Source organism: Rousettus aegyptiacus, unplaced genomic scaffold (assembly GCF_014176215.1).
Source record: "Rousettus aegyptiacus isolate mRouAeg1 unplaced genomic scaffold, mRouAeg1.p scaffold_m13_p_1, whole genome shotgun sequence".
In the NCBI taxonomy this organism is placed as follows: Eukaryota; Metazoa; Chordata; class Mammalia; order Chiroptera; family Pteropodidae; genus Rousettus; species Rousettus aegyptiacus.
Window position 1 is genome coordinate 64,301,857 of NW_023416284.1, and position 12,817 is coordinate 64,314,673.

General features: G+C 35.2%; 1 protein-coding gene across 2 annotated transcripts in view; it reads left to right on the top strand.

Annotated features, from left to right (window-relative positions):
* The first annotated feature begins 548 nt into the window (after positions 1–548).
* BRDT (bromodomain testis associated) overlaps positions 549–12,817 on the top strand; it is a 48,428-nt gene continuing 36,159 nt past the window's right edge. Inside the window, exons 1-5 of one of the 2 annotated variants that reach the window (XM_016134287.2) lie at positions 549–642; positions 7,021–7,159; positions 7,328–7,567; positions 8,364–8,501; positions 9,977–10,091. In XM_016134287.2, the coding sequence (XP_015989773.1) occupies positions 7,379–7,567; positions 8,364–8,501; positions 9,977–10,091 (442 nt within the window). In that variant the 5' untranslated portion in view covers positions 549–642; positions 7,021–7,159; positions 7,328–7,378. Of the gene's footprint in view, positions 643–1,607; positions 1,740–7,020; positions 7,160–7,327; positions 7,568–8,363; positions 8,502–9,976; positions 10,092–12,817 lie in introns of those variants that run through there. The other variant, XM_016134288.2, reaches the window with a different exon arrangement.

The window sequence follows — 12,817 nt, forward strand, 5'->3', positions numbered from 1 at the left end:
AATGAATACATTAAGAATTTAGAAACACTTTGCAGTTGGATCCAAAAGGCAACTACAGTGCTAAATTACATCCTGCTAACACACGCCCACAATTTATGAGGAGGTAGTCCCCAGGATTCTCAAAATCTTAAACCACTCTCCTCGGGCAGCTGTCGTGAAACAGTTCTTAAATGCCATTTTAAGCCCAATGAGCTCAAGTCACCTCCAAGCTGCTATCTGAAATTAAGTTCTCATTACATGCAAAAGATGGGAGCTTTGGGAAGGGCTGGAGAAAAAGCATGAACCTCTAGGGTTGTGCTCCTACCAACCCCCTTGCTCTCTGCACCATGCCTGGCATCCAGTAAGCGCTCGACTGTGGGCTCAGGGAGTGAAGGATCTCCAACCCATGCTCGAGCAACTGCAGCTGAGCTCAGACCTCAAGCACCTTTCTGCTGCTGGGCCCCAGCGTGACCACGTGACATGCTCAGGCCAATGGGCGGGCCGCCCACGACTCGTCTCCTATAAAGGCGCCTGTCGCAAGCTGCCAGCCGCCGCCATTAGGGGGAGAGCTGGCGGCGACGGACCGTGGGGGAACCGCTGCCCTGCACCACTTCATCTCGTGCAAGCCAAAGGGGACGATCAGATAAGATCCTTTTGCAAGAGGTAATAGAGCTAATGCGGGGAGCACTGTCCTGGGATCTGGGCCCCTGGTGAGACCCTGGGTGGGGAACAACCGTTTTTCCCTCCCCTCCCCCACCAGCATCGTGAGAATGGCAAGGCAGTTAGGGAGGCCATCCCCGTGCCTGCCTAGAGCCCAGGTGAGCTGCCAGTTGCTTTCCTTTGGCCTTACCAACTGCAAGCTCATTGCCCCCAATGAATCCTTTAAAATTGGTGGAGGGGGCTTTTTTCTTAAACGTATGAGTTTGTGGGGTTTTTGTTTTGTTTGTAAGGAACGGGTGGGAAGAAAGAGGTTGGGGTGAGGGGTTGGGGGTCCATTTATGCAACCGCCTCCTTCTTGTCGAAAAACACTCACGGTCTTTGTAGTTCTCTTAGGTCTTGGATTGGTGGATCGCTGCTTGTACTGTTGTTTTGGGAATGCAGGAGAGAATATGGAGCTTTGGCTGTAGCTGGCATTTTTGATGTGTTTATTCTGGGCGTTATCATTCGGGGCAGGGAAATTCCCGTCCTTGATTCATGTATTTGTTCTGCTAACACGCCCTTGGAACATGCTTAACCCTCCCTTGGGTGTTGCAGATTTAGAGGTGGGCCTGACCTCAAGGCGCTAGCTTGTGTTACGTGAATTAAGATGAGGTATGTACGGGGTGCTTTGGGACCCGTGGGAAGGGCTTGGGTGGATGGAAGGGAGGGGGTTGGCTTCTGGGTAAAGGCGGTAACAACTATGTCTTGAGAGACAAAAAGAAGTTAGACTAAAGAGTGATGAGGGGGACACTGGTCAGGAGAATATATTCAGAGACATGGACATGTGGGAGCACAGAGTAGCCTGGTGCAGTGGAGAATGCAGTTTTTTCTTTCTGGCTAGCCCAGTGTTAGTAGTTGGGAGAGTAGCAAGAGATGAGTCTAGTGAGACAGACAAGGGGCCATAAAAGGGTTTGTATATTTGTATATCATGACAGGCAGTGGGTTGAACAGTATGATCTTAAATTGCTGAACATTTTGAACGCCATTGCATTAATTCAGATGGGAAGTGACAAGTGACTGAACAAAAGGAGTGGTTTGGGGGACGGAGAATGGGAAACACAGTAAGTATTCAGAATATGTAAGTTTATATTCAGGAGTCATTTGTGTAGCGGCATTTGATATCTTGGCAGTGGCTGAGATCTGCAATAGGGGAGTTTGTAGATGGAGTCAAGGAGTAAAATAAACAGGACAAAGGAAAAACAGTAAAATTAATGGAGTAACAGAAGATAAGATTATGAAGGCAATAACTTGGAATTCCACTCTGACCCTCCTATTTGTCCCTCTATTAACCCCTTGTTTTTACCTTTGGCACGTATCATGTTGTAATTGTCTATAAGTTTCTGTAAAGAGACTATCCCCAATTTCTAGCCCAGTGCTTGGCACCATTGTAGGTGTTTTATAAATATTTACTAAATGAACAAGTAGAACCTGGGTAAAAATGTATCCTGGAAACGAGAGGAGAGTTTCAAGAGTCACAATAGTCTAGTGACAGATGATATTGTTGAGAAGTCAAGTAAGATAGGATTCAAAAAGAATCCAATGGATTTAACAACTAGGCATGGTAAGTATTAACCTTAGAATAAAGAGAGTTTTAGAGGAATATCAAGAAAAGTCAAATGTGAGGTAGAGTATAAAGACAATGTCATTTTTAGGATGCTCTGGTGTGAGGTATAGAAAAGAGAAGATAAAAGCTACAAGAAGATGATAGGATCTAGAGAAGAATTTTATGGAGACTTGAGAAAGTTTAGATGGAGCATAAGCTAGTATAGAGAAATGTTGAAGAGAGCAAGGACCTTTAGGAGGGGGCATCATTATCCAGAGTACCTGAAAAGGGTTCTAGACAGGAAGGGTACGGCATTCTTAGATTGAAGGAGGAAGCAGGTGAGAAGATCGAATCACTGAAGAATATACATTTTCTACAGATTTCCTGTCTGATCTTAATTGAAGCCTGATTTTATTTTGAAGAAACCATTTTCTCGCTTGAATTGGAAACACCTTATTTGATGATGCAGGATTTGGAGTATTTAAGCTCATCACAGGGTAGCTTACTTTTGACCTTTCTAAGCCCTAGTGCTATCAGGTATCCAGAAACCAAACTGATTTTAGTTCTGTGTTGTACTGCTTCCCTGCATGTGTAAGATCTATTATGAAATCCAACCAGAAGTGACAGCACAAAGCAGAATAACTTTTCTGCCATTATTGAGGTGAATGAAAAATATTTTTTAAACCTTTACTCAAAGCTTCAAAGTTTAATTACATTTAAAATTGAGCCTTCTGGGCTCAAGCTATGTTAACTTATATTATTTTTGTTTTTAACCAGCTTGATTCTTTGAGACTTCCAGTGTGCATATAGGGCAACACAATTTAATACCTGCACCTCTGAGGTATTAATAATTGAGGAATTAAACACTTTTTCTTGTCAAATCCAAGAAACTAGTCCTGGTAGTTTTGAAAAGGGGAAACCTTTGCCAAAGAGGTTAGACTCTTCTCATATGACTGCATCCTTTGAATTAGAGGTGAACTATTATGTTTCATGTAACATTTTGGAAATAATTTTTAGCTCATTTTGGGAAGTCTGCTGTTTGTACATGTCAGGGATGACTTTGAAATATTTACAACCATCTCAAAGTCTCTCTTTTCCTTAGAAGTTTAACATTTTAGACTTATCCATTTTTGGTAGAAATATAAGTTGGAATAATCTCAGGAGTTGTTCCAACATCTAGCATACATCTAGCAAAATTTAAAAACACTGGTCCAGAAATTAATAGAAATATATCCAATAGGCCAGGCCAAATATATAGTAGGTATTGGCATATATATGCAGTGATGTATCTGTGAAGATACTTGTAACGTTGTATGTAATATCCATATGTCTTTATCCGTATGACACATGCAGCCATTAAAAGGAGGTCTGCTCTGGGACATTTTTTAAGGTGAATTAAGGTCTGATAATTATCAGAGCTCTTCTATAAAAAGTAGATCATTTGCATAAGAAATTGGTAACAGTAAGGAGGGAGTTTGGTTGCCTGGGGACAAGAACAGGAAAGGAAACTTTGTTGTATACTATTTTCATCAAAATTTTATGCTACATGATGTTAAAATTCAAATAAACTTCTTTATTTTTAATAAATCCATTATGACTCATCTTTAAGACTTTCTCAAGATTATTTTGTAATGAGCTATTGAGTAGGCAAGGAGATCTGATTTTCAGGCAACTTATTCATGGAACCACAGAATGATTTGACAAGGCGATGCTACATTATTATGTGATTATATTCAAAACAAACAGGAACTTTTCTAAATCATCTATGATACATAGTTTGAGTAATTGTAACCGGTGATTATATAACATTCAGTTCTTACTGACATAATATTCATCTGTCCATGCCATCTTTTTTTTTTTTTTTTAGAACTATCCATGGGTAAAAATTGTTTTGAAAGCATAAATAAAACAACAACCCAACCACCATACATTACAAACAACAGTGGACTTAGAGAGGATAGGCTACAGGTTATATGTAGTTGCCAGTATATTTGTAACTCCATACTTTAGCATGTTGGAGTGTTAAGTAATTTTAGAGAAAACCTCGAAACAAGCTATTTAAATGACAAGGTATTTCTGACACCTTATAACTGATTCTGACTCGCCATTATGCCATGAGAAGGTGAAAATCTCCAGTGTATTGCTGGGTCCTCATGCTAACATTTTGTTTTCTATTAATAATAAAAGTTAACGAAAAAGCTTTAGAGAAAATAAAAACTAGTGAAATGGGCAACTAATACAGAAATTTACTTAGTATCATAAAAAGCCACATAAGCTTTAAAATTGTTTTAAAAATAAACAGAAGACTAAAATACTCTGAACAATAAGACTGAGGTTATTACAAAGAATATTTTGTAAAGAGGTGAATCTGTAGTTCTCTTGCTGAACAGAGAATGTTACCTCACTCTAGAAACCAGAGCCTCCAGCCAAGCAATGAAGATCATTTACTCCTGAGACTGTCAGACCATTAATATTACATATTCTTTTTCCCAATGTTAGTTACTTTGCCCATGGTCAGTCTGTTTGCAGCTCTCAATCATAGTGCACTTTATTAAAATTTTTAACATGGAAAAACAAAACAGTACAAAGAGTACTATGTATCAACAATTGTCAACATTTTGCCATGTTTGCTTGTCTAGTTTTCTCTAAAACCATTTAAACATACTTTACAGATATGACTATTCAGCACCAAATATTTCGAGCATACATTTAAACATTTTTCCTGAATAATCACCATACTATTCTTATGCCTATCAAAATGAACAATTTACCAAATTCCCTCTCCCCCAAAATATATATTTAGTCATTTATATCAAAGATCTGATATAGAATGATAAGTTGAGTTTGGTTATAACTGTCTAGAGCGGTTTCTTCTTAGTGGAGCATATACATAATCTGTGACCCAACAATTTCACTCCTGGGTTTATAGCCAACAATGTGTACACCTGTATGTTACCAGCATGTTCATAACAGCACAATTTGCCATAGTCAAAAACTGCAAAGAACACAAAAGTCCAAAGAGGAACTGATAATTACGGTATGATTCTATAGTAGAACATAACAATGAAAATGAACAACATAGTCAAGAACATGGATAAATCTCACAAATATAATATGATGAAAGGAGGTCAGACAATGTAATACATAGTAAAACTATATGTAAAATTCAAAATAGTCATTAAACAAATCTATGATGAAAGAAGTCATTGTAGTGTTATCCTTGTGAAGATAGTGATTCTTTGAGGATGTAGTGATTGGGACACTCAAAAAGTAGGCCAGCTTTAATTATAAAGCAAAGCCATGATCAGAGCCATTTTCTTTTGTAACACTCTAGAATATCTTTGTTCTCAATGGTTTTTTAAGAGTTCTAGATCATATATATATCACATGAGAAGAAAAATGAAATCTTGAGATGAAGTAAATTATAAGATTGGGAATCGCCTCCCAAGTTAATACATTTAAATGTAGTGGTTCTTAAGCCTGGCTGCACATCAGAAGCACCAAGGAACTTTAAAAAGCCAACAAACAAACCTGATTCCAAAGCCCTAACTCCAGAGGTCGGGACCTGGGCATTGCTATTTTAAAAATGATACACTTTCATTAGAAGTGAGCTGAATATGTTTATTTAAGTGTTTTTCCACAACAAAAAAATAAAAATGACCACAATACATCACACCCATTAGGATGACTACTTTTAAACAAAACCCAGAAAATACCAAGTGGTGTGTGGGCATGGAGAAACGAACCCTATAGACTGCAAGTGAGAATGTAAAATGGCACTGCCACTATGGAAAACAGTTTGGGATTCCTCAAAAAAATTAAAAATAGAATTACCATATGACCTATAATTCCAATTCTGTACTTATGGGGATATAGCCTTAAGAACTAAAAGCAGAATCTTAAATATTTGTACACCCATGTTCTCAACACTTCACAATAGCCAAGAGGTAGACTAAAGTGCCCATCAATGAATGGGTAAACCAAATGTGGTATATACATATAGAGGAATATCACTTAACTTTATAAAATGAAGGAGATTCTGATGTGTGTGCTACAATATGTATGAAACTTGAGAGCATTATATTAAGACAAGGCAGTCACAAAATGACAAGTACTGTATAATACTACTTATATGAGATACCTAGAATTGTCACAGAAACAACAGATAGAATGGTGGTTGCTGGGGGCTGGGGAGAGGGGAGAATAAGAAGTATAGAGTTTCAGTTTTGCAAGATGAAAAAGTTCTGGAGATTAGTATGCTCAAAAATATGAATATTCTTAACACTACTGAACTCTATGCTTAAAAATGGTTCAGATAGTAAATTTTATATTTATATATATTTTATATATTTTACCACTATTAAAAAGATCTGCAAATGATTAATTAATATGCAAAAAGTTGAGAACTAACACTGCTTTAATGCAAACAAGATATATTGGTTAAATGTAACACTGACCTCTAAAAATGAATAATTTGATAATCATACTCTTCATTGGCTGATGTACTTGGTTGTACCATTGTTCTTTTATCTTTAAAATAATGCTATCTAGTTATGTTAGATGCTGTCTTTTTTAAATACTTGTGAAGTTTTAAAGTATTTTTCTTAGTGTAGTAATATACACTAAAGAGTAGTATTTTAACATGTCATTTTTCTTATATTTGTCTTAAAATAAACCATTTTATTCACATTAGCCAGAAAAAGCCTTTATTTTGCCTTTCTCTCTTCATCAAATTAATAATTGAAGACTAACTAGATACTAATATAATCTTTAACATTCCCTGTTATTTTTTTAACCAGGAACTTAACAGACTTCCTACCAGACTTCAATTTGTGTTTTAGAAAAGCAGAAGGTAATACTGTGAAAGACTGAAATAACTTAAATCATCCAAAACTAAGGGAAACAATGAAACAACTTTTAGTACTTGTATAGAAAAAGGTTTGTATTTGTTTAAAAATGAATTCACTTATCATTTGGCTTTTAAAAAACCATAATGTGCTTTAAAATGCGGTTTTCTTGAAATAACACTTTTCAGTTCCTGTAGGTACCATTTTAAAAGTATTTTGAAGGTAACTCAGTTTTGTTTTGTTTTGTTTTTTCTTTTAGGATATATACTCGTAGAAAACATTAGAATATCAGGATTTGAAGCAGTTAAGAATGTCTCTGCCAAGTAGACAAACAGCTATTGTTAACCCTCCACCACCAGAGTACATAAATACTAAGAAAAATGGGCGATTGACAAATCAACTACAGTATCTACAAAAAGTTGTCCTGAAGGCTTTATGGAAGCATAGTTTTTCCTGGCCTTTTCAGCAGCCTGTGGATGCAATGAAACTTAAATTGCCTGTAAGTGTGTCTTAAAATTATATTAGTTAAAATAAGAAAAAGAAAACCCTGTAAAACTCTAAAAGAAATAAACTAGTCTTTAATATTATACAATATATTTAATAAACACCTAATTTATTCGGTACCACTGAAGAATATTCTAATGAGTATTTTTTCCTAAACAATGAAACTCATTCTTCTGAGGACTGAAATTCTTATTTTAACAATGTGTGGTAAATTGTGGTTTCTTGTTATAGCTTATGTCACTTGACCTTTTAATGCAGGGTTGCCTGTCATGAATGTCACCTTCTCCATGGAGTCACTCTTGATACTTCCTGACAGACTTAGTTGCATCATACACAGAATTCAACTTTGGGTCTTAGGTTAGGTCTTAGCCATCTGATAACAGTATCACTAAGTAATTTGTAATATAGCTATTAAACCGTGGAGTTAAATTGTACTCTGGATCTGTCAAATTCCATAAGTACTAGTTTATTTTTCTTCATATCCTTCATTTTTTATTTTCCAGGATGGTTCTATTCTTATAATCTTGTGTTTTCCTTCCTTTGTCCTTCCTTCCTTCCTTCCTTCCTTCCTTCCTTCCTTCCTTCCTTCCTTCCTTCCTTCCTTCCTTCCTTCCGCTCTGAAAAATAATGCTATGGTGTTCAGCTAGGTTTCTCATTATTAATGGTTTTGGTTTCCAGATTATGGCTTTTGAAAGGTAACCAATTGTTCTCTCTAGTTACAGGTGTATAGTTTCTTAATTTTTTTGTGTGTGCCAATACTAACATTTATAATGTCTTCTTGAAAACCATAGGATTATTATACCATTATAAAAAACCCAATGGATTTAAGTACAATTAAGAAGCGCTTGGAACATAAATATTATGTGCAGGCTTCAGAATGTATAGAAGACTTCAATATGATGTTCTCAAATTGTTATTTGTACAACAAGGTATGTAAGCCTTATGTTATACTTGCTAATTCTATGCTGTTACCTGTAGGAGGCATGTATAAACAGGGGTGCCGATTTCAGATTTCAAGTCTTGATTTGGGGTATTTTAATACTTCTAAGGATAATGTTTTTTCACCAAATTTCATAATTTTCGTATGTCAATATTTATTCATTCTATTTGTTGCATTTTTGCCTGATAGCTATAATGACTTACTATGTTTTAGAAAATGAAATACCAATGATAGCTGGTTTCTGAGTAAAGAATCATTTCAAAATGTTCCCTATAGTACTTCTACCATTTTAGTTATAAGATGATAAACCTATTATACACTAATCTTCCTTAGGTTTTCATGGTACAGATCCCAGGTCATAACCTAAGAAGCTGAACACATTTCATACTTCTGAACTATAAAACAAGCTAATTTAAAGATCAGGCATATTATCTGTTATATCCCAGTAGTAGTATTTGCATTTGTGCTAGTGCACTAGCCTGTATGATAATGTATGTGGCCATTTTGAACATAATTTTCATATTTGCTTTCATCCAAAAAATTGGATTTTAGTATTCAATTTTTCTCCATGTAATATTTCTTTTCCAGGAATAATGCATCCTTTTCAGGCTCTTCTATGATATCTAAACATTTAAAAACTTATATCCCATTTATTTTTTTTAGTTCCCAAGGTAATTAATTTAATTTAGTTCCCAAGATAATCAGTGCCCCTATATGTGTGTGTGGGTGTGTATATACACACATATAATTTAAGACATATTAGCCAATGTGAATTTTTAAATAATCAGAACCAATGGTACTCTCAAAGTACCATTGGCCTCTTCCTTCTAATTTAACAATTCCAAAGGGTCCTTTCACATTTAATATTTTAAAGTTCAGTAATTTTTTTGAACTACCTCACTTAGAAATGTGTTCTCTGTTTTATGCCTTTGCTTTATAATTTACTTAGTTTTTTTGTTTTTTTTTGTTTGTTTGTTTTTCTTAGTAGTAAAGTAAAGCAAAGGAAGACCTCTAAGCAGGTAGTTATGATTTTGAAATTTAGTTAGTTCTGTAGTGTCATTTAATAGCTTAGTTAACTGAAAATTGAATCAGGTCAAATCAAACTATGAAGGTATTTTGCATATCCATGAATAAGTTTTGTTTCAACCTATTTGTGAAGTAGAAAGTCTAATTTCTAATGCTTTTTGTTTTATAGTAGAATTGGTTGGATTGTAACTCTTGAATGCTTAGAAGGCACCTCGAGTCCTTTTTAGAAGTTAAAGGGGTAGGATGCTAGAATTTAAAATGTGAGCTGTGTCACTATTTTCTAAACTTAATTTAGAAGAGTTAAATACTGTTTAATAAATACTGTCTAAGAAGTACTATGTTCTAAGTTAATGCTTTCTGTAAGATAGCCTCAATTGTAGAAACTTGGTACAATGACCATGCTGTGTAACCTTACGGTATATTTTATATATTTTCTAGCCTGGAGATGACATCGTTCTCATGGCACAAGCTCTAGAGAAGTTGTTTAGGCAGAAATTATCTCAAATGCCACAAGAAGAGCAAGTTGTGGGTGGTAAGGAAAGAATAAAGAAAGGTAAGCCAGAAAAGGTTTATGTTGGTTTGCTTTTGGACCACAGCTGTAGACCCTTGGTTAAGTCCTTTACCATTCCACCATTCCATGTTCATTTTATCATCTGCAATGTCAGAAAAATATTTAGCTTTCATGGTTGTAAATATAAAGTATATAGTTAAGTGACTGGGATATAGGAAACTTGTAGTGGGGTGATGGTAGAGATTGTTTCTTTTAAATTTTTATTGAATTTAGTTAGTTAAATTTTTTAAAAAGTTCACCCATTTCTCCTGTCTTGCCTCTTAGCACCACCAATCTGCTCTTTGTATGTATGAACTTGTTTTTGTTTTGTTTTGTTTTGTTTAGATTCCACATATATGAGAGATCATATGGGATTTGTCTTTCTCTGTCTGATTTCACTTAGCATAATGCTCTCAGGGTCCATCCATGTTGTTACAAATGGCAAGATTTTATTCTTTTTTATGGCTGAATAATATTCCCTTGTATATAAATGTAGCACAATTTCCTTATTCATTCATTCATCCATGGAGACTTAGGTTGTTTCCGTATGTTGGATTTTGTAAATAATGCTTCAGTGAATGTGGGGGTGCATGTATCTTTTTGAATTAGTGTTTTTGTTTTCTTTGGATAAGTATCCAGAAATGGAATTGCTAGATCATATGGTAGTTCTATTTTTAATTTTTTGAGAAACTTCCATGTTCTCTTCCATATTGGTTGCACCAACTTACATTCCCACAAATAGTGCATGAGGATTCCTTTTCCTCCACATGCTTACTAACACTTGTTTCTTGTCTTTTTGATAATAGCCATTTTGACAGGTGTGAGGTGATATCTCACTGTGGTTTTGATTTGCTTTTCCCTGATGATTGATGACACTGAACATTTTTTCATGTACCTGTTGGCCATCTGTATGTCTTCTTTGGAAAAATGTCTATTTGAATCTTCTGCCCATTTTCCCCCTCTTTAATCCCCCCCACCAACTTCTACCCTTGACCCATGGATGTTGCCATTTCCCCTTAAGAACTGGATCTCTGAAGGTGGGGCGACCCCTCTCACACGCTCATGGTGTGCACCCGGGGCCTGGCACCCCCAGTGCACTCGAGGGGCCTGGTGCACCCAGGGTATGGTCCATGGCTCCACCTGGGGTGCAAAATCAGGACCTTCTGCGTGCAAAGCAGACATGCTAACCACTACACTGTGGTTAGCCACCCCTATCTTCTGCCCATTTTTAAATTGGATTGTTTATTTTTACTATTGAGTTCTACAAGTTTTTTACATATATTTCCAATATTGGCCCCTTATCAGATATATGATTTGCAGTTATTTTCTCCCATTCAGTAGGTTGCCTTTTCATTGTTTGATGGTTTCCTTTGCTGTGCAAAGGCTTTTTAGTTTGGTGTAGTCCCACTAGTTTAATTTTGCTTTTGTCGCTTTTGCTTTTTGTCAGATTCAAAAAATCATTGCCAAGATCTATGTCAAGGAGCTTTTCACCTATTCTAGGAGCTTTATTGTTTTAAATCCTATATTCAAGTCTTTAATCCATTTTGAGTTATTTTTGTGTGTGGTGTAAGACAGTGGTCCAGTGACATCTTTTTTTGCATGCAGCTCTCACATTTTCTCAGCACCAGTTATTGAAGAGACTGTTCTTTCTCTATTACATATTTTTGGCTCTTTGTCATAAATTAATTGACCATATATGCATGGGTTTATTTCTGGGCTCTATTCTATTCCACTGATCTATGTGTCTGTTTTTATGCTGGTAACATACTGTTTTAATTATTGTGGCTTTGCAATATAGTTTGAAATGAAGAAGCATGAAGCCTCTAGCTTTCTTTTTATTTCTCAAGATTCCTTTTGTGGCTTCATATAATTTTTAGAATTTTTTGTTCTATTTCTGTCAAAATGCTGTTGGTATTTTGATATGGGTTGCATTGAATCTGCATAATGCTTTGGGTAGTATGGACATTTTAACAATATTAATTCTTCCAATTCATGAGGATGAAATATCTTTCTTTCATTAATGCTTTTTAGTTTTTTGATATATAGATCTTTTATCTCCATGGCAAAATTTATTCCTAGGTATTTTTTTATTTTTGATGCAATTGTAAATGGGATAATTTTCTTAATTTCTCTTTTTGATAGTTCATTATTAGTTTAAAGAAATGCAACAGATTTTTGAGTATTAATTTTGTATCTTACAACACTGTTGAATTTGCTTATTTGTTCGAACACTTTTTTTGGTGGGGTGTTTGAGATTTTTTATGTGTAATGTCATGTCATCTGCTAATCATGACAGTTTTACTACTTTTCCTATTTGAGCGACTTTTATTTCTTTTTCTTGATTAATACTGTCTAGGACTTCCAATATTGTGTTAAATAGAAGTGATGAGAGTGAGCAACCTTGATTTGTTTCTGATCTTAGATGAAAAGCTTTCAGCTTTTCACCATTGAGTATAATGTTAACTATAGACTTATCATATATAGCCTTTATTATATTCAGATGCATTCTTTCTATAACTCACTTTGTTGAGATTATTTTTAAATCATAAATGGCTGTTCAATTTTATCAGATTCTTTTTCTATATCTATCGAGATACCTATGATTTTTATCTTTCATTTTGTTAATGTGGTAGATCACATCGATTTGCGGATGTTGACTCATCCTTGCATCTCTGGAATAAACCCTACTTGATAATGTTTTATGATTCTTTTAATGTATTTTTTATTTG